The sequence below is a fragment of the Mobula hypostoma genome, unplaced genomic scaffold (genome assembly GCF_963921235.1).
Source record: "Mobula hypostoma unplaced genomic scaffold, sMobHyp1.1 scaffold_94, whole genome shotgun sequence".
In the NCBI taxonomy this organism is placed as follows: Eukaryota; Metazoa; Chordata; class Chondrichthyes; order Myliobatiformes; family Myliobatidae; genus Mobula; species Mobula hypostoma.
In genome coordinates, this window is record NW_026948222.1 from 355,859 (window position 1) to 382,596 (window position 26,738).

The 26,738-nt window shown below is 46.2% G+C and overlaps 2 protein-coding genes across 4 annotated transcripts in view; one reads left to right on the top strand and one right to left on the bottom strand.

Annotated features, from left to right (window-relative positions):
* The window catches only part of LOC134342005 (zinc finger protein 585A-like), a 66,655-nt gene extending 43,380 nt beyond the window's left edge, over positions 1-23,275 (top strand). Inside the window, exons 4-7 of the mRNA XM_063039944.1 lie at positions 5,710-5,820; positions 14,730-15,793; positions 19,562-19,944; positions 21,333-23,275. Of these exons, the coding sequence (XP_062896014.1) occupies positions 5,710-5,820; positions 14,730-15,793; positions 19,562-19,944; positions 21,333-21,515 (1,741 nt within the window). The 3' untranslated portion in view covers positions 21,516-23,275. The remainder of the gene's footprint in view (positions 1-5,709; positions 5,821-14,729; positions 15,794-19,561; positions 19,945-21,332) is intronic.
* LOC134342002 (gastrula zinc finger protein xLCGF3.1-like) overlaps positions 1-25,357 on the bottom strand; it is a 44,788-nt gene extending 19,431 nt beyond the window's left edge. The window contains exons 1-3 of one of the 3 annotated variants that reach the window (XM_063039939.1): positions 25,141-25,357; positions 23,536-24,739; positions 8,988-9,075 (exon numbers count right to left, since the gene is read on the bottom strand). The gene's annotated coding sequence lies outside the window, so the exon portion shown is untranslated. Of the gene's footprint in view, positions 1-926; positions 1,442-8,987; positions 9,165-23,535; positions 24,740-25,140 lie in introns of those variants that run through there. The other 2 variants (XM_063039940.1, XM_063039938.1) reach the window with 2 other exon arrangements.
* Positions 25,358-26,738: the final 1,381 nt, after the last annotated feature.

A 26,738-nucleotide genomic window follows, 5' to 3' on the forward strand; every position in this document is an offset into this window, starting at 1 on the left:
GTGGTTAAACGGGAGGTGGGGAGGGCGGGGGGGGGGGCGCAAATGCGATCACGTGATCAATGGGGTCTACCACCCAGGCAGGGACTCCAGCTACCAACTACTCACCTTAAATGTACTCGATACTTTAACCCGAGGGAAAATATATCATCTGTAAACTCTACCTATTCCTCTCGTAATCTTATAAACGTCTACACGAGGAATTCTGCGGATGCTGGAAATTCAAGCAACACACATCAAAGTTGCTGGTGAACGCAGCAGGCCAGGCAGCATCTCTAGGAAGAGGTACAGTTGACGTTTCGGGCCGAGACCCTTCGTCAGGACTAACTGAAGGAAGAGTTAGTAAGAGATTTGAAAGTGAGAGGGGGAGATCCAATATGATAGGAGAAGACAGGAGGGGGAGGGATGGAGTCAAGAGCTGGACTGGTGATTGGCAAAAGGGATACGAGAGGATCGTGGGACAGGTCACCCCAGCCTGCGCCGCTCTGGAGAAAACAACCCAAGTTTGTCCAACCTCTCGCTATAAACTCATGCCCTCTAATCCAGGCAGTATCCTGGTAAACCTCCTCTGCGCCCTCTCCAAAGCCCCGACATCCTTCCGAGAGTGGGGGCGACCAGAACTGTATGAGGTACTCCAGATGTGGTCTAACTAGTTTTATAAAGCTGTGTTACGAACTGTAACGTTTTAGAAACGAACCAGCAGCAATACAGTTCACACTGGAATCTGGTTTTGATGTTAAAAGCACCAGCTTTATTAGTATCTATTTAAAATGTAGTAACTTATCGAAATAAAAGAAAGTTAACAGTGTTATGTGTATATATGTGTAAATATAACTGCCAAACTTGCCGCTCACATCTCCTCTCACCTTAACTGTATTAGACATTTCAACCCCCAGTAAAAATATATCGTCTATCCACTCTATCTATACCTCTCGTAATCATATAAACTCTTCTTTTCACAGAGTGGTGGGTAGCTGGAGTCCACGCCTCGGGTGGGAGACTGAGAGAACAAAGCTTAGAGTCTTGAGACGGTAAAGTAGGAAAGTTCAGTAATCCACGGAATAAATGATGGGAGAGAGATATTTGTAATCCAGGGTGAAACGTGGAGAAAAGGCCGTTACATCAAAATAACCGTCGTCGAAGTTCTTATCCGTTGAATCCGTCCACATACAAGTTATCAGCGAAAGTGACCTGTCACAGGAATACCGTCTTCCAGGGGTTACCACACAACACACCCAGGCAAGGGTTAACACAAGCGGCCCCCAAAATATTCCAAAATCCACTCCTGTGGATTATACGAAGTGATAGCCACACACATTCGTTGTGGTTCCGTGTACCGATGATCAACCCACTCTTGCGGGCACAGAAGAGTTCCAAGCCTCAGCTGCGACAAGCTGAAGCTATCAGCTTTTCCAGTCCCTCTCTCTCTCTCTCTCTCTCTCTCTCTCTCTCAGTATCTCAGTCTCTCTATCTCTCTCTCTCTAGACTGTCCGACTGCCTGTCTGCAGATCGCTCTCTCTCTCTTATGGTTAAATCCACAGTCAGCGCCGTCAGCCTGTGACTGACGTCATAGTCCCGCCTCCTCACTCCGGCGCTCTTAAAGACACAGTCACAGTCCGACCGCAGGCTCGCAACAGCCGCAACACAACTTCCCGACTTTTCAACTCAGTGCTTCAACTGATAAAGACAACCACGCCATTTGCCTTCTTAACCACCCGATCAATCTGTGCAGTCTCTTTCAGGGAGCGATGAACGTGGAGTCTAAGATCCCTCTAATCATCAACACTGTTCAGGGTTTTGCATTTAACAGTGTACTGTCTCATACATTCGACCTACCGAGCTGCCAAGATGATCATCACTAATCAAATCTCACTGAGATTTCTCAGGTCCTGTTGAATTTATTGCCAAGTGCACAAGTACGGGAAGGTACAGGTACAGAGAAACACTGACTTGTGGCAGCATCACAGGCAAGTACATTCAGATAACACAAATTTTACGGTTGTCTGCCAGGAACAATCTATAAATATGTTTTATGCCATTAAATATATATAAAATACATTGTGTCATGATCAATATTAAAATGTGCATTTTAGATAGATAGACAGATAGACATACTTTATTGATCCCGAGGGAAATTGGGTTTCGTTACAGTTGCAGCATACAAGAATAGAGTATAAATGTAGCAATATGAAAACATAAATAAATAAATAATATGTAAATTATGCCAGATGGAAATAATTCCAGGGCCAGCCTATTGGCTCAGGGTGTCTGACCCTCCAAGGGAGGAGTTGTAAATTTTGATGGCCACAGGCAGGAATGACTTCCTATGACGCTCTGTGTTGCATCTCGGTGGAATGAGTCATTGGTTGAATGTACTTCTGTGCCCACCCAGTACATTATGTAGTGGATGGGAGACATTGACCAAGATAGCATGCAATTTGGGCAGCATCCTCTTTTGCATGTGAGATTTCCCTTGGCAAATCATATGGCTGGAGTCCAACAGCAAAATGTTCAATGTCCGGGCTACAAACACGTTCCTTGATCGTAATCTGACCAGGATTGCACCATCTGTTGTTGACCAGAACAGCTAGCCCACCTCCTTTACGCTTACTGCTCTCAGTGCAATTCCGGTCAGCCCGAACGGTCTGGAAGCCCTCTATGGAAACGTTTTGGTCGGGTATGTCCTCGTCCAGCCACGTTTCAGTAAAACACATAACACTGCCCTCCCGAAATGTTCTCTGACTCCTGGCTAGCTCCGTCAACTCGTCCATTTTATTACCCAGCAATCTCACATTTCCCATGATGAGAGAGGGGAGACACGGCTTATAACTCCATTTCTCCATAAATCTCTGTTGTCTCAACCCGGTCCTCTTCCCTCGCCTTTTTGATCCCCCTCTGCATCCTCTGTGTGTTTTCCTCCAGATTTCAGCAGGGGTGTCCGCCGCTCTGTTCGCTAAACCGGCCGGTATAAGCGCAATCAGCTGGTGCCTGGAATAAACAATGCGACCATACTGCTGCCACGCTAAGGAGACGTGTCCAGATGTAACTATTTCCAGCGCTAAAAACCCAAATAAAACTCTCTCCACCAGCCTGTTCGAGAGGGTGCAGCTTCAACGTGTTACCGTGAAAAAAATACAACAAGTAACGTAAGTTTAAAAATTAAGAAAACTCGTCGGAACGGCTGTAACAGGCGGCATGCGCACTAACGTGTTCAAAGTTCTGCTTTGCAATTTCTTCCTCCTGATGTCCTCCTGATGATATTAGGCCATAATCACTAACTTTTGTGTCAATAAAAGAACTGGAAATGTTGAATTTGGTCCCTGTTTCCATTCCTCCTGTAGTCCACAACCAGCTCCTTTGTTTTTGTCACCATGAGGGAGAGGTTGTTTTCTTGACACCACTGTGTCGGGGTGATAACTTCTGCCGGTTGCCTCGTTATTATTTGAGATTAGGCCAGTCAGTGTAGTGTTGTCAGCGAATTTAATTAGCAGATTGGAGCTGTGGGTGGGGACACAAGTCATGGGAATACAGAGAGTAAAGGAGGGGGCCAAGGAGACAACCCTGTGGGGTATGAGTGCTGAGGGTCAGAGAGACAGAGGTGAGGGAGCCCACTCTTACCACCTGCCGGCGATCTGACAGGAAGTCCAGGATCCAGCTACACAAGGCAGGGTGAAGGCCGAGGTCTCTGTGCTTCTTGTCGATACTTCACGCCTTCGTACGGCTACTGCTCTGCCCATGACTGCAAGGAACTGCAGAGAACTTTGGAGAGCAGAGAACATCAGAAAAACAAGCCTCCCCTCCATGGACTCTTCCTACACTTCCCCTGCGTCGGAAAAGCAGGCCGTGCACTCAAAGATCCTCACAACCCGGACATTCTTGCTGCAAACCCACTCCCCCATCGGGGAAGAGATACAAAAAGATTAAAGCCCGTACCACCAGGCTTAAGGACGGCTTCCTGTCTGCGGTTATAAACCAAATGAATGGTCTCCAGTTTGATAAAATGTACTTGACCTCACAATGTAACTTGACGTGACCCTGCACCATATGTCTATCTGCACTGCACTTTCTCTGCAGCCATAATGCTTTGTTACAGTTATTGTTTTGTCGTATATCAGCTCAATGTACTGTCGGAATGCACAGATCTGGTGATTGAAGGCAGCTGCAGGTTCATGAGGGGCTGTTACTGTCAGATTCTGCAGTTCTTGCGGCTGTTCATCGCACCCAGGACTGAACCCTGGTCACTGAGCATTGGGGGAGTCCGTTCTGCTGATGTTAGCCTTAAACTAGACTGGTGTTTAATATTGTGGATCTGTGAAAGATCAATCAGTTCTGTATCAAATCCTGTGTCTCAGGTACTTACTGTCTCTACCACACTCACAATGTACACTAGAGAGGCCACTCCTCCCATCTGGTCCCTGCCCATCTTTCTGTCCCATATCAGTATATCAAAATCTATCCCTGCTGTTCCCCTCTCACTCTCCCTGTGATGACAGGTTGCAACTCGTCACCACTCCGTGGGACAGGAGATTTCCCTTGAATTTCATAAATTCATAGAAATCTACAGCACATTACAGACCCTTTGGCCCACAATGTTGTGCCGACCATGTAACTTACTCTAGAAACTGCGTAGAATTACCCTACCACATAGACCTCTATTTTCCAAATCTCCACGTACCTATCTAAGAGTCTCTTAAAAGACCCTGTCGTATCCGCCTCTACCACCGTCGCTGGCAGTGCATTCCACATACACACCACACTTTGTTTAAAACACTTAGCTCTGACATCTCCTCTGTACCTACTTCCAAGCAGCTTAAACCTCATTCCGCCCCCCCCCCCGCCCCGCCACCCCGTGTTAACCATTTCAGCCCTGGGAAAAGCCTCTGGCTATCCACACGACCAATACATCTCATCATCCAATACACCTGCATGGATTTCCTGCATGCTTCTCTCCAGGCTGAATAAGACGATGAGCACACTGTGGTTTCAACTTTCCCCAGGGCTCTGGACTATGGTGGTTAAGCTCCTTCTTCCCTGCTTTTTTCAAAGCTTTGTGTCATTTTCACTCATTTCAAAGGTCTGTGCCTCAGACAGCTGAGTTGTTGTAATGCGCCTCTTAAGTTTGACAGCAGATGAGCGAGTGAATCTTCGATGGTGCAGAGTCAGAAACCAAAGAGGTACCAGCGTGAATCAGGGCTTTGGGGCTCCAGAAAGAGATGGGGCTGAGAGTTTTCAAGGAGGAGGAGGAAGAGGAATCAGACCAGCAGGATGTTGCTACAAATAAAAGATCAGAAACATATTGAAACTGTTTGATTGAAAACAAAGTGGTTAATTTCTTCAAAACACTGGAGGAAATCAACAGATCAGGCCGCAAATGTGGAGAGGAATACGTTTAAGCCGAGCCCCTTCAGCATGCCGAGACAGTGTACTTTTCTGGTTAGCTGCTGCCTGAACTGCAGAGTTCCTCCAGCATTTTTGTGTGTATGTGTTTATATTTCCAGCAACCGCAGAATTTCTTTTGTTTTATAATGCATTTGTAAGAAGGTTCTACTTTGGCATTAGACACGTGGAAAGTTTGTTAATATTAAGTGAATTGTTTATGGGAGCTGTTTTGTGCGTTAAAACAGCACTGAGTTTTCTACACAAAAAAAAACCTGAGGTATGGACATGGAACCAGTACTTGCAGAAACTTTTAATGGAAGCGTGATTACCCAGAAAGCTCTGCGCAACAATGTTCACTGTCGCTGAAACACCGATCGAATACAGGCTGTTCCTGAATATCGCGCATGCGCGCAGTACACAAAGGCCGCGAGAAATCGGCACCAGGTAAGAGATATTCCCCGGCTGCGGGAGGGGGTTTTCAACACCGAATTTGGGACAATTGCTGTGAGCTCCGGACACCGTGGCCCGCAATCCCGGGACAGTCCTGTTCTCTTCCCTCTCTCTCAGCCCCACGACCCGTACACGGGCCCCGGGGAGCTTCCGGCTGATGAGGGAATGGGAACCGATGGATCTCTCAGACAGAGCTGAGCTCCAGCTGTCTAAATGCAAGGAGTAGGAACTCGGAGAAAGGGAACAAAATCTTTTACATCAGCTGTTAAGAAAATCACCTTTGTTCTGCTTCCAATCACAAACAAGAGATAATCTGCAGATATTGAAAATCCAAGCAACACACACAAAATACTGGAAGAACTCAGCATTCGTACTCTTTTCCATAAATGCTGCCCGGCCTGCTGAGTTCCTCCAGCATTTTGTGTGTGTTGCTTGTTCGACCTCTTATTGTTCTGGACCTTTTTAACCGTGAGGACATGTTTTGATCCATTCACTCTGTGAAGATAATGATATCAAACACCTTTGTCCTGGGCAACAAATAGCTTTCACATCACGAATGTGCCAGACGCCAAGGAGACAGAATACTGCCCTTCATTTCATATGCATTGGCCGTCAGTCACCTGAGGGAGGGTTCAGGGGAAATATTTATGTACAATACAGAAACTGGTGTTACCTGTGTGTATTGTGGCAATGCAAAAGTTGCTGGAGAATTTGCAAGTGGGAGGAAGTGGAGTGATATTTGGAAATCTGACTTTTTAAAGTGTCATTTAGTAAGCAAATCAGATATGGACGATGTGCAATAGCTGGAGTGAGAAAATCCTTCATCACCCTCTACAGGCCTGCTATATAGGTTGTGTGAGATTGCAGATTAACTTGATCAAACCCAGAGGATATCTTATTAAGAGTAATTTGCAGGCTGTTAAAATAAATACCTCTCTATTTAAAATTCAGTGTGCATATATTGTCACTGGGTAACAATTGCACAGCACCAGATTTTTTGGCACACCGCTCATTACAAATTAGACGGGACATTGGTGGGAAGGTGGGGAGACTCCAGTGTCCTTGACACCGACACCTATAAGATGTGCATCCAGCTGCAGCTTGCAACCCTGCACGTTAGGGAGTTTGAGCTGGAAATGGATGAATTCCAGATCATCTGGGATAGATATGACATGAAGAGAGGTGAGTTACACCCAAGGTGCAGGACACAGGAAACTTCCTCAAGCATCTGAGGTGAAAGAGGCTCACAGCCACATACCACACAGCCGGTATGTACAGACCACATGAGATCCTCGGTGGTGTTTATGCCGAGGAATTTAAAGCTGTTCACCCTCTCAACCCCAGATCCATTGATGTCAATAGTGATCAGCCTGTCTCCATTCCTTCTGTAGTACAGCGGTCCCCAACCATGGGGCCGCAAAGCTTGTGCTAGGGGGCCGGGAGGAACCGATACGAGTCAGCTGCACCTTTCCTCATTCCCTGTCACGCACTGTTGAACTTGAACATAGGGTTGCCAGCTGTCCCTTATTTGCTGGGACATCCCGTATATTGGGCTAAATTGGTTCGTCCCATACGGATTGTCCCGTATTTCCCCCGCTAAGGTAGAGTGTTCCTATGCAACCATTCATGCCGGAATGGCGTGAAGCGAAGAAGCAATTACCATTAATGGGAAAAATTTATGAGCATTCCCAGACCCAAAAAATAACCTACCAAATCATACCAAGTAACATATAAAACCTAAAATAACACTAACATATACAAACGTAGTAAAAGCAGGAATGATATGATAAATACACAGCCTATATAAGGTAGAAATAATGTATGTACAGTGTCGTCGGGAAGATTAAGCCAAAGCCGATTTGTGGTAAAAAAAAATCGGCACGTACACGCATGCACACACAGTGCCCACGCAAGGCTTCATGGTCATTGTAGTCTTTCTCGGGGTAAACACAAGTGTCCCATATTTGACTGCTACTTTTGTCCCTTATTTGGGAGTGAGAGAGTCGGCAACCCTAACTGTAAAAGACATGTTGAGGTGAGTTTAACCCTACTTGAACACTGCCCACACCCCCCCCGCAAGGTCGGCCGGTCCACAAGAATATTGTCAATTTTTAACCGGTCCGCGGTGCAAAAAAGGTCGGGGACCCCTGCTGTAGTCCACAACCAGTTCCTTTGTTTTTGTGACATTGAGGGAGAGGTTGCTTTCTTTATACCCAGACAGATGTTGCTCAGACAAAGTCAGCAATCAAAAGGTTGAGCATGGTGTGATGAATGTGCTGAGCTGTGTATATCACAATGCAGGAAGCATCATTGGAAAGCCAGATGAGCTCAGGGCATGGAATCATGATATTGTCGCCATTACTGGGACTTGGTTGCGCCCAACTGTCTGAAGGATTTTGAGGAACAAATTTGTAGAGAGATCGCAGACCATGCCAAGAAACAAAGATTGATTCAGTCAGTGATTATAACTTTCCATATATTGACTGGGACTCCCATACTTAAAAGGACTAGATGGGGTAGAGTTTGTCAAATGTGCCCTTAATCAGTACATAGAAGTCCTGACGTCGAGGTGTTCAATAAGCTGTCAGGGAATGATCCAGGGCTGGAGACAGAAATTAGTAATCATAATACTATGAGATTCAAAGTAAATATGGAAAAAGAGAGGTCTGGACCACGGGTTGAGATTCTAAATTGGAGAAAGGTCAATTTTGATGGTATAAGAAGGATCTGACAAGTGTGGATTGGGACAGGCTGTTTTCTGGCAAAGGAGTACTTGGTAAGTGGGGGTCTTTCAGAAGTGGAATTTTGAATGTGTAGCGTTTGTATGAGCCTGTCAAGTTAAAAGTTGAAAGGTAACTGGTGCAGGGAACCTTGGTTTTCTAGAGATATTGAGGCCCCGGATATTTTGTTCCTCTAAATGCCTCAAACTGTTGGGTACTACCAAGACTCATTAATGACTACAAATCATAATTCAATGCCCTGAGCATATCTGATTTTTTTTAGTTGTCTTCTGTTAGTTTTAAAAACTTTCCAATAGTTTTTGTTCTATTATTTGCCCTCTCTTTGGCTTTTATGTTGGCTTTGGCTTCTCATTTCAGCCACGGTTGTGTCCTCCTGCCTATCCAATGCTTCCACTTCTTTAGGATGTATCGATCACTCACCTCTTGAATTGCTCCCAGAAACTCCAGCCATTGCTGCTCCATCGTCATTCCTACCAGTTTCCCTTCCAATCAAGTTTGGCCAGCTTCTCTGTCAAAGAAACATGGAGAAGTTCTGTTAAACAGGTCATTCAGCCCATCGAGACAATGCTGAAAATATTTAAACTCTCTAATGCAACATCCCGCACTGGGACCACAGCCCTCCATACCCCTACCATCCAGGTGCTCATCCAAACTTCTCTTAAATGGTCAAATTCAGCTGGCATGAACCACTTGTGCTGGCATCTCATTCCACACTCTCACAACCATTTCAGTGAAGGGTTTTTCCACATGTTCCTCTTGTCTTTTCACCTTCCCCACTTACCCATGACCTCTGGTTGTCATCCCACCCAACCTCAGTGGAAAAAGCTGCTTGCATTTACCTTATCTCTACCTTCATAATTCTGTATACTTCCAACAAATCCTCAAAGCAATGTATAATTTCCTTGTTTATGTTCAGAGCCTTTTTTACGTGTATAAGATGATGAGGGGCATTGATCATGTGGATAGCCAGAGGCTGAAATGGCTAACACGAGGGGACACAGTTTTAAGGTGCTTGAAAATGTGTACCAAGGGGATGTCAGAGGTAAGTTTTTCACACAGAGAGTGATGGATGCATGGAATGCACTGCCAGCGACGGTGGTACAGGTGGACACAATAGGGTCTTTTAAGAAACTCTCAGATAGGTACATGAAGCTTAGAAAAATAGAGGGCGATGTGCGAGGGAAATTTTAGGCAGCTTCTAGAGTAGGTTACACGGTCGGCACAACTTTGTGGCCTGAAGGGTCTGTAATATGTTGTAGATTTCTATGTTCTATGTCAAACAGCGAAACAACATTGGCTGTTCTCCAATCCTCTGATTCCTCCTCCTGTCACCAACGATGATTTAATTATCTCTGCTAGGGGCCCGACAATTTCTGTACTTACCTCCCGTAGGATCCGAGGGAGCGCCTTGTCATGCCCTGGAGATTTATCCACCCTAATCTGCCTCAGGATAGTGAACATCCCCTCTTCTTTAATCTGTACAGGGCCCACGATGTTAATGCCGCTTTCCCACACTTCGATAGACTCTGTGTCCATCTCCTGAGTAAATAGAGATGATCTTCCCCATCTGCTTTGGTTCCAAACATGGATTACCATTCTGGTCTTCCAGAAGACCAACTTTGTCCCTTGCAATACTTTTGATCTTAATCTATCTCTAGAATCCCTGAGGGTTATCCTTCATCTTTTCTGCGAGGGCAACCTCATGCCTTCTTTTAGCCATCCTGATTTATTTCCTATGTGTTCCCTTGCATTTCTTATACTCCATAAGAACCTGCCTGCCTATCTCTGTTATGCAACTCCATTTTGTGCTTCACCAGAGTCTCAATATCTCTTGAAAACCAAGAGATACAGTTTCTATCTTTACCTTTTATTCTGACAAGCACATACCCGCTTTGTGCTTTCAAAATTTCGTTTTGAAGGCCTCCCATTAACCAAGCACACCTTTGCCATAAAGCAGCCTGTCCCAGTCCACAGTTGCCAGATCCTAGTGTCATAATTCCAGGTGTTGATCCATGCCCTGAACAGATCCGCCTTTCCTACGCTGCTCCTGGTATTGAAATATACAGGGCTCAGCATATTCACTGCACCATGCTCAACTTTTTCATTCCTGACTTTGTCTGAGGACTGAACAACATCTGTCTCCACAACCCTCCACTATCTGTTCTGTTATTCAGGCTCCCATTCCCCCTGCAACTTTAATTTAACCCCCCCCCCTTACCCCCACCTCCCACCATGCAGCTGGATCACCCCTTTGGCGTTCATCTCCCAGATCAATAAAAAGGAGGTGCATACCAATTGGATGAGACACTTTCTTTGGGAGAAGCCAGACTGTGGTAGCAGATGGTTGCCTCTCTGACTGGAGGCCTGTGACTAGTGGTGTGCCACAGAGATCAGTGCTGGATCTGTTGTTGTTTGTCATCTGCATCAGCAATCTGGATGATAACGTGGTTAGCTGGATCAGCAAATTTGTAGATGAAACCAAGACTGGGGGTTTAGCAGACTGCGAGAAGACTATCATGGCTTGCAGTGCAAACTGGACCAGCTGGAAAAATGGATTGAGAAATGGAAAATGGAATTTAATGCAGACAAGTGTGAGGTGTTGCACTTTGGTAAGACCTACCAGGGTAGGTCTTACACAGTGACTGGTAGGGCACTGAGGGGTGTTGAAGAAGAAAGGGATCTGGGTCTATATTTCACTGACACTGGTGTCACAGGTGGATAGGGACGGAAAGAAAGATTTTGGCACATTGGCCTTCATAAACCAAAGTACTGAGTACAGGAGATGGATGTTGTCTTGACTTTGTACAAGACAATGGTGAGGCCTAATTTGGAGTATTGTGTGTATTTTTGGTCACCAACCTGCAGGAAAGATGTAAAAAAGTATGAAAGATTTCAGAGAAAATTTGCAAGGATGTTGCCAGGTCTGGAGGACTTGGGTTATAAGGAGAGATTGAACAGATCAGGACTTTATTCCTTGGAATGTAGAAGATTAAGGGGAAATTTGATGGAGGTATACCACAATTATGAGTGTTATAGACAATAGACAATAGGTGCAGGAGTAGGCCATTCAGCCCTTCGAGCCAGCACCACCATTCACTGTGATCATGGCTGATCATCCACAATCAGTACCCTTTTCCTGCCTTCTCCCCATATCCCTTCACTCCGCTATCTTTAAGAGCTCTATCTAACTCTTTCTTGAAAGAATCCAGAGAATTGGCCTCCACTGCCTTCTGAGGCAGAGCATTCTACAAAGCCACAACCCTCAGTGTGAAAAAGTTTTTCCTCAACTCCGTTCTAAATTGTCTACCCCTTATTCTTAAACTGTGGCCTCTGGTTCTGGACTCCCCCAACATCGGGAACATGTTTCCTGCCTCTAGCGTGTCTAATCCCTTAATAATCTTATATGTTTCGATCAGATCCCCTCTCATCCTTCTAAATTCCAGTGTATACAACCCCAATCGCTCCAATCTTTCAACATATGACAGTCCCCCCATCCTGGGAATTAACCTTGTGAACCGACCCTGCACTCCCTCAATAGCTAGAATGTCCTTTCTCAAATTTGGAGACCAAAACTGTACACAATACTCCAGGTGTGGTCTCACCAGGGCCCTGTACAACTGCAGAAGGACCTCTTTGCTCCTATACTCAACTCCCCTTATTATGAAGGCCAACATGCCATTAGCTTTCTTCACTGCCTGCTGTACCTGCATGCTTACTTTCATTGACTGATGAACAAGGACACCTAGATCTCGTTGTACTTCCCCTTTTCCTAACGACACCATTCAGATAGTAATCTGGCTTCCTGTTCTTGCCACCAAAGTGGATAACCTCACATTTATCCACATTAAACTGCATTGCCATGCATCTGCCCACTCACCCAACCTGTCCAAGTCACCCTGCATTCTCATAACCTCCTCTTCACATTTCACACTGCCACCCAGCTTTGTGTCATCTGCAAATTTGCTAATGTTACTTTTAATCCCTTCATCTAAATCATTAATGTATATTGTAAATAGCTGCGGTCCCAGCACCAAGCCTTGCGGTACCCCACTAGTCACTGCCTGCCATTCTGAAAAGGACCCATTAATCCCTACTCTTTGGTTCCTGTCTGCCAACCAATTTTCTGTCCATGTCAGTACCCGACCCTCAATACAATTTGCTGTAATTTTGCACACTAACCTCCTATATGGGACCTTATCAAAGGCTTTCTGAAAGTCCAGGTACACTACATCTACTGGCTTTCCCATGTCCATTTTCATAGTTACATTCTCAAAGAATTCCAGAAGCTTAGTCAAGCATGATTTCCCCTTCGTAAATCCATGCTGACTCAGACCCATCCTGCTGCTGCTATCCAAATATGCCGCTATTTCATCTTTTATAACTGATTCCAGCATCTTCCCCACCACTGATGTCAGACTAAATGGTCTATAATTGCCTGTTTTCTCTCTCCCTCCTTCCTTAAAAAGTGGGATAACATTAGCTACCCTCCAGTCCGCAGGAACTGATCCTGAATCTATAGAACATTGGAAAATTATAACCAATGCATCCATGATTGCCAGAGCCACCTACTTAAGTACCCTGGGATGCAGACCATCAGGCCCTGGGGATTTATCAGCCTTCAGTCCCATCAGTTTACACAACACCCTTTTCTGCCTGATGCAGATTTCCTATAGATAGGGTTATTGCAAGCTGGCTTTTACACTGAGATTGGATGGGACTACAACCAGAGGCCATGCGTTAGATTAGATTATGAGAACACTCAGTCCTCTTTTATTGTCATTTAGAAATGCATACATGCATTAAGAAATAATACAATGTTTCTCCAGAGTGATATCATAGAAAACAGGACAAACCAAAGACTAACACTGACAGAACCACATAATTATAACATATAGTTACAGCAGTGCAAAGCAATACCATAATTTGATGAGGAACAAACCATGGGCACGGTAAATAAAGTCTCAAAAGTTCCCGAGTCCCTGAAAACAGGCGGCAAAAGGGAGAAACTCCCTGCCATAAACCTCCGGGCACCGTCAACTTGCCGATGCCTTGGAAGCAGCCGACCACAGCCGACACTGAGTCCATCCGTCCGAAAACTTCGAGCTTCCGAACCGCCTCTCCGATACAGCCTCCCGAGCACCATCCTCTGCCAAGCGCCTTCGATCTCGCCCTGGCCACTGACACACGCAAAGACGAGGATTTCGGGGCCTTCTGCTCCGTAGATTCCAGTTACCACACAGTAGCAGCGGCAGTGAAGTGGGCATTTCAGAAGTTTTCCAGATGTTTCTCCGTACTCTCACGTCCGTCTCCATCAAATCAGAATTGTGCACAGTCCCCTACTTGACGGATAACAGACATCACCACCGAAGTGGCTGAACACGCTGCCGTCGCGCCGCCATCTTCTCCTCCCCACATTGTAGGGTTAAGGGTGAAAGGTGAAACATTGAGGGGAACATGAGGGGAAACTTCTTCACACAGATGGTCATCCGGGTGTGGAATGAGCAGCCAGCTCAAGTGGTGCATGTGAGCTCAATTTCAACATTTAAGAGGTTTGCATAGGTACCTGGATGGTAGGGGTACAGGAGTAGACAGTTTAAATAGTTCAGCAAAAACTAGATGGGCCAAAGGGCCTGTTTCTGTGTTGCCCTTTTCTGTGACTCTGTGACAAGAACCTTAGATAATACTAACAGTCCCTCGGATTCCTTTTAACAGCTGTGCAGATGAACCATACATCTGAGTAGGAGTCATTTACATGGCATTAAAACTGCGGCACTTTAAATTAACAGTACATAAAAGAAAATCCCAGCTGCACGTCAACAAAGGCTATTTGTGTGAGAGTGTTTCAGTTACTCTGGGGCCAGGCACCCATGCAGCTCAGTGGGAACAGGGAATAATACCAATGGAGAGAGTCAAACTGAGCCAGGTCACAAATTGGAGACGGCAGAAATGCCCCATTCTTATAGAGACAGGAAGAGCATCAGAGAGTTTGATGGTCATTCTAGATACCAGCACTGTGCCCAGTTACAAGATAATTTCTCTCTCCAACTTGGGTTCAACTTCACTGTAACAGTGTGATGTCAGATCACACTTTGGCAAACAAAAGTGATCTCATCTGAGACGTTGTCCATCACCAATTGATGGATTTTGTAAATCTTTTTACAGCTTAAAAAACGACGAGGAATCTGTCTGGGAATTCAAACACAACACACCAGTTTTGCTGTCTATGTCTATGTATTTAAGAAGTGGAGCAAGGGATTCAATCGACCATCCTTCCTGCTCGGACTGTGGGGAGGGATTCACTCGGTCGTTTGACCTAATGGCTCACCAGCAAGTTCACACTGGGGAGAGGCCATTCATCTGCTCAGACTGTGGGAAGGGATTCACTAAATCATCTCACCTACTAAGTCACCAGTCAGTTCACAATGCAGTGAGGGATTTCACCTGCTCAGTCTGTGGGAAAAGATTCACTCAGTCATCCAACCTACAGAGACACCATCGAGTTCACACTGGGGAGAAGCCGTTCACCTGCTCAGACTGTGGAAAGGAATTCACTCGATCATCCAACCTACAGAGTCACCAGCGAGTTCACGCTGGGGAGAAGCCGTTCACCTGCTCAGACTGTGGGAAGGGATTCACACAGGCATCTCACCTACTGAGACACCAGTCAGTTCACACAGGAGAGAGACCGTTCACCTGTTCAGACTGTGGGAAGACATTCACTCAGTTATCCAACCTACAGAGTCACCAACGAGTTCACACCGGGGAGAAGCCATTCACCTGCTCAGACTGTGGGAAGGGATTTGCTCAGTCATCTACCCTATTGGCACACCAGTCAGTTCACACTGGGGAGTGGCGATTCACCTGCTCAGAATGTGGGAAAGGATTCACTCAGTCATCTGAACTACTGGCACACCAGTCAGTTCACACTGGGGAGTGGCCATTCATCTGCTCAGAATGTGGGAAAGGATTCACTCGGTCATCTGATCTGCGGGCACATCAGCGAGTTCACACTGGAGAGAGGCCATTCACCTGCTCAGGCTGTGGGAAGACATTCACTCATGCATCCAACCTACAAAGACACCAGCGAGTTCACACTGGGGAGAGGCTCTTCACTTGCTCAGTCTGTGGGAAGAGATTCTCTCGGTCATCCAACCTACAAAGACACCAGCGAGTTCACACTGGGGAGAGGCCGATCACTTTGGGAAGAGATTCTCTCAATCATCTCAGCTGAATGTGTATCATTGCGTTCACACTGGGGAGAGGCCGTTCACCTGCTGTGAATGTGGGAAGGGATTCACTCAGTAATCTAAACTTGTGATACACTACCGGGTTCACACTACGGAGAAAGTTTAAGCTGCATGCTGGACATTTGTCAACACAAAATAATCTGCAGATGCTGGGGTCAAAGCAACACTCACAACGCGCTGGAGAAACTCAGCAGGTGTGGCAGCATCCGTGGAAAAGATCGGCCGACGTTTCGGGCCGGAACCCTTCATCAGGACTGTAGAGGGAAGGGGCAGAGGCCCTAGAAAGAAGGTGGGGGGAGGGTGGGAAAGAGAAGGCTGGTAGGTTCCAGGTGAAAAACCAGTAAGGGGAAAGATAAAGGGGTGGGGGGTGGGAGGTTGCAGGGAGGGGATAGGCAGGAAAGGTGAGGAAGGAATAGGGGAAAACACAATGGATAGTGGAAGGAGGTGGAACCATGAGGGAGGTGGTAGGCAGCTGTGGGAGGGGGCAGAGTGACATAGGGATAGAGGAAGGGAGGGGGAGGGAATTATAGGAAGTTGGAGGATTCTATGTTCGTACCAAGGGGCTGGAGACTGCCCAGACGTTATATGAGGTGTTGCTCCTCCAACCTGAGTTTAGCCTCATCATGGCAGTAGAGGAGGCCATATATGGACATATCTGAATGGGAGTGGGAAGCAGAGTTGAAGCGGGTGGCTACTGGGAGATCCTGTCTGTTGTTGTCCCAGTCCACAGTTGCCAGATCCTAGTGTCATAATTGCAGGTGTTGATCGATGTACTGAACAGATCAGCCTTTCCTACGCTGCTCCTTGTATTGAAATATACAGGGCTCAGCATATTCACTGCACCATGCTCAACGTTTTCATTCCTGACTTTGTAGGAGGAATGAACAACATCTATCTCCACAACTCCTTCACTATCTGTTCTGTTATTCAGGCTCCCATTCTCCCTGCAACTTCAGTTTAACCCCCCCTACCCCCACCTCCCACCGTGCAGCTCTATCACCCCTTTGGCTTTCATCTCCCAGATCAATAAAAAGGAGGTGCATACCAGGTACAGGCAGATAGGAACAAATGAGGTACTTATGAAGTACAGGAAATTCAAGTGAACACTTATGAAAGAAATAAAAGAAGGCATGAGGTTGTCCCAGCAGACAAGGTGAAGGAGAATCCTCAGGGATTCTGCAGATATGTTAAGAGCAAAAAGACTGCACGGGAAAAAAAATAGCCCTCTGGAAGATCTGAATGGTAATCCATATGAGGAGACAAAATAGATGGGGGAGAATTTAAATATTATTTTTGCATCTGTATTTACTCAGGAGATGGTCACAGAGTCTTATAGAGGTGAGGCAAAGCAGGATCAACTTCATGGACCCTGTACAGGTAACAGAAGTGGAGGTGTTTGCTGTCTTAAGGCAAATTAACGTGGATAAATCCCCAGGGTTTGACAAGCTGTTCCCTGGTACCCTGCAGAAGACAAGTGCAGAAACTGTCGGGGCCCAAGCACTGATATTTAAATCATTCTCAGTGACAGGTGATGGACTGGAGGATTGAAGGATAGCCAATGTTGTTCCACTGTTCAAAAAAGGCTCTAAAAATAAACGAGGAACATATGTGCAGAAACCATATATTTATATAAGTATTTGAATAGATGTGTTCTGATTAAGGATCGGCAGCATGGCTTTGTGCATGGTAGGTCATGTCTAACCAATCTTATAGAGTCTTTTGAGGATGTTATCAGGAAAGTGGATGAAGGCAAGGCAGTGAAGTTAAAATCTCATCTGGGAGGTTGGTCAAGAAGATTCAGTCGCTCAGCACTCAAGATGAGATAGTGAATTGAATGAGACACTGGTTTTGGGAGAGGACAGAGTGTGGTAGCAGATGGTTGCCTCTCTGACCAGAGGCCTGTGACTAGTGGTGTGCCACAGGGATCAGTGCTGGATCTGTTGTTGTTTGTCATCTATTTCAGATATCTGGATGATAACATGGTTAGCTGGATCAGCAGATTTATGGATGAAACCAAGACTGGGGATTCAGTGGACTGCGGGAAGACTATCATGGCTTGCAGTGTGAACTGGACCAGCTGGAAAAATGGCTTGAGAAATGGAAAAAAGAATTTAATGCAGACAAGTGCGAAGTGTTGCACTTTGGTAGGACCTACCAGGGTAGGTCTTACACAGTGACTGGTAGGGCATGGAGGAGTGTTGTGGAAGAAAGGGATCTGGGAATACAGGTCTATATTTCACTGACACTGGTGTCACAGGTGGATAGGGACGGAAAGAAAGATTTTGGCACATTGGCCTTCATAAACCAATGTACTGAGTACAGGAGATGGATGTTATGTTGATGTTGTACAAGACATTGGTGAGACCTAATTTGTAGTATTGTGTGCAGTTTTGGTCACCAACCTGCAGGAAAGATGTAAAAGAGTTTGAAAGAGTTCAGAGAAAATTCACAACGATGTTGTCAGGTCTGGAGGACTTGGGTTATAAGGAAAGATTGAACAGGTCAGGACTTTATTCCTTGGAACATAGAAGATTGAGGAGAGATTCGATGGAGGTATACCACAATTAGGAGGGGTATAGATAGGGTAAATGCAAGCTGGCTTTTACCACTGAGATTGGGTAGGACTATAACCAGAGGCCATGGGTTAAGGGTGAAAGGTGAAATGTTAAGGGGAAAATGAGGGGAAACTTCTTAACACAGATGGTCATCTGGGTGTGGAGTGAGCAGCCAACACAAATGGTGCATGCGAGCTCGATTGCAACATGTTAAGGGTTTGTATAGGTACCTGGATGGTGGGGGTATGGGAGTAGAAAGTTCAAATAGCTTGGCACCAACTAGATGGGCCAAAGGGTCTGTTTCTGTGTTGTACTTTTCTATGACTCTGACAAGAACCTTAAATAATACTAATATTCACTCTAATTCCTTTTAACAGCTGTGCAGACCAACCATACATCTGAGTAGGAGATATTTACATGGCGCTAAAACTTTGGCACTTTAAAATAACAGTACATAAAGAAAATCCCAGCTGCACATCAACAAGGGCTATTTGTGTGAGAGTGTTTCAGTTACTGGGGCCAGGAGCCCATGCAGCTCAGTGGGAACAGGGAATAATACCAATGGAGAGAGTCAAACTAAGCCAGGTGACAGATTGGAGATGGCAGAAATGCCCCATTCCTATAGAGACAGGAAGAGCATCAGAGAATTTGATGGTCATTTCAGATACCAGCACTGTGCCCAGTTAGAAGATTTCTCTCTCCAACTTTGGTTGAACCTCACTGTAACTGTGTGATGTCAGTTCACGTCTTAGCGACTGAAGTGATCTCATCTGAAATGTTGTCCATCACCCATTGATGGATTTTGTAAATCTCTTTACAGGTTAAAAATGACAAGAAATTTGTCTCCGGGAATCTCGAACACAGCACGCTAGTTTTGCTGTCTTTGGCCAGATATTTAAGAAGTGGAGCAAGGGATTCACTCGATCATCCTTCCTGCTCAGACTGTGGGGAGGGATTCACTCGATCATCTGACCAACTGGCACGTCCGTCAATTTACATAGGGGAGAGGCCATTCCTCTGCTCAGACTGTGGGAATGGATTCACTCGTTCATCTCAACTGAAGGTACATCAGTAAGTTCACACTGAGCAAGGCCATTTGCCTGTTCTATGCGTGAGAAGGGATTCAGTTGGTCTTCCAACCTGTGGACACACCAGTCAGTTCTAACTGGGCAAAGGCTAGTCATCTGCTGAATTTGTGGGGAAGGATTCACTCGGTCAGCTGACCTAATGGCACACGAGCGAGTTCACACTAGGGAGCAGCCGTTCACCTGCTCGGACTGTGGAAAGGGATTCACTAAGTCATCCACCCTACAGAGTCATCAGCGAGTTCACACTGGAGACAGGCCGTTCACCTGCTCAGACTGTGGGAAGGGATTCACTCAGTCATCCGGACTATTGGTACACCGGCGAGTTCACACTGGGGAGAGACCGTTCACCTGCTCGGACTGTAGGAAGGGATTCATTCAGTCATCCGGACTATTGGTACCCCAGCGTGTTCACACTGGGGAGAAGCCGTTCACCTGCTCAGTCTGTAGGAAAGGATTCACTCAAGTCATCCACCCTACAGAGACACCAGTGAGTTCACACTGGGGAGAGGCCATTCACCTGCTCTCAATGTGGGAAGGGATTCACTCAGTCACCTAACCTTGTGGCACACTACCAGGTTCACACTGGGAGGAAGTTTCAATAAGCTTCATGCAGGATATTTGTCCATCACCGTTGCTGATGCAATTTCGAGAGTGACTGTTAGTGCTGAACTCTGCAATTATTGCTGCTGCTCACCACACCCAGTTCTGCACCCTGGTCACTGGGCATGGGAGGAGTTTCTTCTGCTGCATATTCACCTTTAATGGGACTGGAGTTTAATATTCTGGATCTGTGACATATAAATCAGTTCTATTTTAAACTCTGTCTCCGGTACTTAGTGAATTTATGACACGCTTAGTGTACAGTAGAGAGTCAACTCAGGCCGGCTGGACCCTGCCAGTGATTCTGTTCCACGACAGTCCTTTAAATTCCACCCCTGTGGTTCCCCTCTCGCTCTCCCTTTGGTGATGGGTTCCAAACAGTCACCACTGTGTGGGTGAAGAGGTTTCCCTTGAATTCTCTGCAGACTGAAGAAGTCGAGCTGACTGCAGTTCTGTCTGAGATGTTCTTCGCCCCTCTAACCTCTGGACTGAGGAAGAATGACATTGGTAGTTAACCTCCTTGTTCACTGCACATTTTCACATTATGGGTCATTTTCCCTGCTTCTAAACGATTGTTAGAAAACACCACTGTCCTCTAAAGACTGAAAGCAGAATGGGAAACCATCAGTTGGATGTTCAACGAAGCAGGGTCAGAAACCAGAGGCAGGGCAGAGTTTGGGGCTCTGGACGATGGTCGGGGTAAGAACGTATGATGAGGAGAAGGGAATCAGCAGTGGGGTGTGGCAACAAATGACGGAGTAGCAACATTTGGAAGCTGATTGACAGAGAAATATTTTCTGTTTTCTGACTGATGACACAAACAATATCTGTGGTGAGGTGCTCCACTGGTCAAGGAAAATGTGTGTTGGGAGTGGTTTTATCTATTGGGGGAGTTGTTCCTGCTTGTTTATCCTGTAATATTGTATAAGGATGATTATTATGGATTGTTCTATTTGAAATAATGTATTGATTATCATATAATTTGTAAGATTTTGACTCTAAAACTGGATCAGGCTTGAATTTATGGTGCCTTAATGAAGTGATGGAGGGCATTCATGAGTTTGTATTTTAAAGCAAGATTTTGGTGAATGATATTTGCCTCTTGATTGTACCTGCATGAGTAATCAAATTGAGTTAAACTGCTGCAGGATCCTGAGATGTGTTGGATTGTGTCTGGTTTCTCTTGGCATTTTCTGCACTTGCTGCCTTGTTTGTGTGTATTTCATGTATTTGTTTTTTTTTTCCTTTTGTTGACCACCTTGTCCTGTATTTCAGCAAGGAACTCCTCTGTTTCTCGGAAGAGGTCTCCAACTCTCAGTCAGGTGCTCGATGCTTCCCTGTCACCATCTCGTCTGCTCAGATCATTGGGATGTCTCCCATGGAGGGTCATACTCATTCCACTGGTTAATGTTTTCTTCCATAGTGATGATTCATTTTTCTGAGTTGTCCTCTCATTGAAGTTTTCTGGTCTGTATTTCTTATCACGATTGCATATACACACATGGAGTGCTGAATCCTGTTCATTTTTGATGAAAATATATACTTACTGTTGTGTGATTTTTTTTCATGTGTGTTATTCCCCTTCCTCCTCCTGTCCAAGGTAGTGTTAATCTAAGTGAGTCTGAGTGTAAATAGTCTTTTCTAAAGCTGTCATTTCAGGTCTTTATCTTTGTTAATTTTCCTGATTGAAATGGGACCAAGATATATTTTATATAAAAAAAAGTCAATGTTGATATTGATGAAAGTGTTCATTACCTTTGTTGTATTTGTTAACTGTTGAGCTCTGTTTGGCAGGTTATTTTTACGCCTTGAACTAAATTTTGTCAAAGGTTTTCCCTATTTAGATATGCGGGTATCAATAGTCCCGATGAAGGGTCTTGGCCCGAAATGTTGATTCCCATCCATAGATGTTGCCTGACATGCTGAGCTCCTCCAGCACTTTGTGTGTAGTTCTCTCAATTTCTCGCATCTGCAGGTCCTCTTGTTTCCCAGATACTTACATCTTTCTTGAAAGAGTAAGCCAAGAACAAGCTGGTAGTGGGGTTGTGTGGCTTTGTTAGTAAAATATTAAACAAGATCATTAGAAAGAGGTGGCATAAAGTTGGAAGGTGCAGAATCTGTGGGTAGAATTAAGGAACAGCAAATGTAAAAAAAATCCCTGATGGGAATTGTACAGAGGCCTCCAAACAGTAGTGAGTATGTGGTCCACAAATTACAATGGGAGATAGAAAATGCGTGCCAAAAGGGCAATGTTACAATAGTCATGGGGGATTGTCATGCAGGTGATTAGGAAAATTAGGACGGTGTTGGTCTCAAGAGGAGGAATTCCTAGAATTCCTACAAGATGCTTTTTTAGAGCAGCTCGTGGTTGAGACCACTTGGGGATCAGCTATTCTGGATTGGGTGTTGTAATGAACCAGAATTAATTAGGTCACTTAAGTTCAAAGAACCCTTAGGGGCAGTGATCATTATATGATCAAATTCACCCTGACATTAGAGAAGGAGAAGCTAAAGTCAGATGTGGAATAAAGACAATTAGAGAGGCATGAGAGAAAAATTGGTCAAAATTGATTTGAAAAGAACACGGATGAAAACAAAGCAGTAATGGCTGGAATTTCTGGAAGCAATTCGAAAGGCCCAGGATATATAAATCACAAAGAGGAAGTAGTATTCTGAAGGTAAGGTGACAAAACCGTGGCTGATAAGAGAAATCAAAGACAACATAAAAACCAAACACAGGGCATAGTACAAAAATTACTAGGAAGTTAGAGGATTGGGAAGCTTTTAAAAACCAACAGAATGAAACTAAAGTAATTAAGAAAGAAAAGATGGTGAGCTAGCCAGTAATATTAAAGAGAGCGCCGTTTTTTTCTTCAGGTACATAGAGTGTAAAAGAGAGGCGGAAGTGGATATCAAACCACTGGGAAATGATGCTGGAGAGGTAGTAATGGGGTGGGGGTGCAAGGTGATGGCAGATGAACTGAATAAGTATTGTAAATCACTCTTATCTGTCGAAGACTCTGGCAGGAATATGGAAGTCCCAGATGTCAGTGGTCAGAATGTGTAAAGTTATGTTACTCGGGAGAAGGTTCTTGGGAAACAGATATGGTCTGAAGGTAAATAGGTCACCTGGACCAGATGGTGTTCACCCCAGAGATCTGAAAGAGGTGGCTGAAGGGATGTGGAGGTGTCAGCAATTATCACCCCGACTATCCGAAATGTCCTCTCCTCATCCACCCTCCCAACTCCACTCCTGTCCCCGCTTGCAGGGCAACAGTCTGCCGGTGTTTGCCCCCCAATGTGGTGAATCGCCACCACCGTGGGCTCAGACATTTCCACAGATGAGCCCCTCCTGTCCCCACCGGGACAAACATCCTGTCCGCCCCCTCTCTCACCGTCTTCATCCTTTCAATAAAATCCCCCTCTCCCTCCCCGGGGAACCGGCATCAAACCGACGGGCCGAGCGGTCTCCTCCTACCTCTCAGCGATACATCAGACTCCGGCCGCAGGAGACGCTTCACAAACGCCCCAACTTCCCTCGGAGGGAAATGGAAATAAATCAGAAAGCGGACATTTACTTTGGGATTTGTTCCGCTCTGATGAGGAGTTTGTCTTTTGGGCGGGCAACGGAGTCAGCGGGGGTAACGCCCTCTCTGCTGGTCCGCCCCCGCGATTGGTTGTAACCAATGATTGACATCACTTCGCACCAATGGGAATAGCGCAGTGCCTGACTCCTCTGTTGACAGCGGTGGGGGGGGGAAGAGGCTGGTCACGTGATTAGTAGCCCAGCCGTTAAACCGATAAAGCTCGAGCTCTCCAGCGCGTGGGTGACGTGGGACACCGCGCACGTGAGGGCAGATCCCGGTGTGGGGAGCCCATGTGTGACGTCAGGCGCGTAGGTGCGCCCGTGTGACGTCACCTGTGGGGGGAGCGCTCGTATTTAAAAACACCTGAATGGACGTTTCTTATGATTTCAGTGGGACAACAACATTAATCACGGGTTTCATCACTGAATCCAGTGTTGTGAGATGTAAAGTCCCCTGTTATGTGTCCGGCTGTGCCGTGTTGTTGGTGGAGTGGGCAGCGTGGTGTTTGTCTCGATTCGGGTCACAACACCAGAATTGCCAGCGGGGTCCACACACAGTGTATTAGTGAACAGAAAACCTCCCGTCCCTGCAGTCTCTGTCTCCTGGTAAACTCAACACCCTGACAATGTGAACCATAGATACCCCTTCCTCTCAGAGTCAGGGAATCACTCAGACAGCTGATCAAAGAGAGGAATTATATTTATTGGTCATTAAAGTTCACCCAGATTCGTTTGGACGGATTTGATGTGGAGTTCGGGGGTCACAGTGAAAGGGCCGGACGGCCGAACTCTCTCCGTTGTCCAAACATCCTTCCAGGTGAGGCGACCCTTCACCTGTGAATCTTCCGGGGTCGCCCGTTGTGTCCGCTGCTCCCGATGCGGCTCCTCTACACCGGTGACACCGGCTCCTCCGCAGTTGTGCGGGATCGGGTTGTTTTTTTGGGGGGATCGATGTTATTGTTCCCTTTTGTGGGAGGGGTGGGTTTTGGGGGGTTGATGATCGAGATGCCGTTCATTTTTATACGGGGGTGGGGTGGGAGTTTGATTTTTTTTCTCTCTGAACGACTTTCATGTTCTTTGTTTGTTTCGTGGCTCTCTGGAGAAAAAAATACTCAGTTGTTTATGGATATCTGCTTTGATAATAAATTAACCTTTGAACTATCCGTCCAGAGCGGGACTTCCCGGTGTCCAAACATTTTCATTCCCATTCCCATTCCCTTTCCGACGTGTCAACCCATCTTGATGTGGCCACCCTCAGGGTCATTTTCCGTCTGGGTACCCTCCAACCTGACGGCATGAATATCGATTTCTCCTTCCGGTGAACAAATCTCCCCCTCACCTCTTCCTCCCACTCCCTCTCTTCCTCTCTGACTTTTCACGTCCTCTCACCTGCTGATCACTTCTCTCTGGGTCCACTGCTCCATCCCTTTCTCCTATTCTCCACTCTCCTCTCCTATCAGATTCTATTTTCTTCTGCTCTTGAGCTTTCCCACCTACCTGGCTTCACCTATCACCTTCCAGCTCGGCATTTCCTCGCCCGCCCCGATTTTATTCAGATATTTCCCCCATTCCATCTCAGTCCTGAAGGAGGGTTCAACTGAAAACGTCAACTGTTGTTTCTTTTCGATAGGAGCTGCCCGGCCTGCTGAGTTCCGCCAGCATTTTGTTTGTGTTGCTCTGGATTTCGAGCATCTGCACACTTGTCGTGTTTGTGATTTACCTCTCCGTTGTCACTCCCGCCTCCGGCCACTGGTGGCGCTGCATTGACCTCCGGCCACCGGCGGCGATGTGCAGACCTCCGGCCACCGGCGGCGATGTGCAGACCTCCGGCCACCGGCGGTGATGTGCAGACCTCCGGCCACCGGCGGCGATGTGCAGACCTCCGGCCACCGGCGGCGATGTGCAGACCTCCGGCCACGGGTGGTGCTGCGGCGAATATCCTGCTGACCGTCGGCCCGGTGCCCATCACAGTTGTCGCCGGCGGTTCTGCTATCGAGGAGGTGAGTAATGGGGGTTTGTGTAAATCGGGGGTTTGCTGCGGTTGGAAAGGGCCGGGACCGAGTCCTCCCGGACGGCTGCAGACTCCGGGCTCTCCGGTCCCGCAGCCCCGGTTTTAGCTTTGCGCCCGAGCCCGGGCTGTGGGATCAGTTAGTTGTGGTTCCCAGGCTGGGAGGGGGTTTGGGGTGAAGGGGATCTGTCTGTGTGTGTGGGTAGAGGTTACGGGTGGACTGTGGGTGTGGGGTGAGTGGTCGGAAAGATGTGGGACCCCAGGCCTGAAAGGGGACGGTTGTTAGAAAGTGGGATGTCCTTTCAGCAGGGGTGCAGTGCTAATGTTTTTAGGTGCCGGAGCTGACAAAATGCTTGTCATTTCCTATATCCCCTCTATCTATATATATGTCTCACCCAGTTTGTGTACCTGCTGATTTCATGTACTGGGCAACTTCCTTGCCCCATTCGAGTAATGAACAGGTAAACAAATTGAGTGTGGTGTGTATATATATATATATATATATCTTATTATGTCAAAATCAGATTTATCAGGTCACAGGCAATTGACGTGAAATTTGTTTGACTCAGCAACAGCAGTTCAATGCAATACATAAATACATATTCTGGCATAGATAATAAATAAATTAAAACATAATAAATAGAAAACTAAGTCATTATGCATAATGAATAGATTGTTAAAAATGTGTAAAAACAGAAATGATGTATATTAAAAAGTGAGGTAGTGTCCAAAGCTTTCAAAGTCCATTTAGGAGTCGGATGGCAGAGGGGAAGAAGCTGTTCCTGAATCACTGGGTGTGTGCCTTCAGGCTTCTGTATCTCCTGCCTGATGGTAACAGTGAGAAAAGGGCATGCCCTGGGTGCTGGAGGTCCTTTCTAATGGATGCTGCCTTTCCGAGACACCGCTCCCTGAAGATGTCCTGGATACTTTGTAGGCTCGTACCCAAGATGGAGCTGACTAGATTTACAACCTTCTGCAGCTTCTCACGGTCCTGTGCAGTAGCCCCTCCGTACCAGACAGTGATGCAGCCTGTCAGAATGCTCCCCATGGTGCAACTATAGAAGATTTTGAGCTTGTTTGTTGTCAT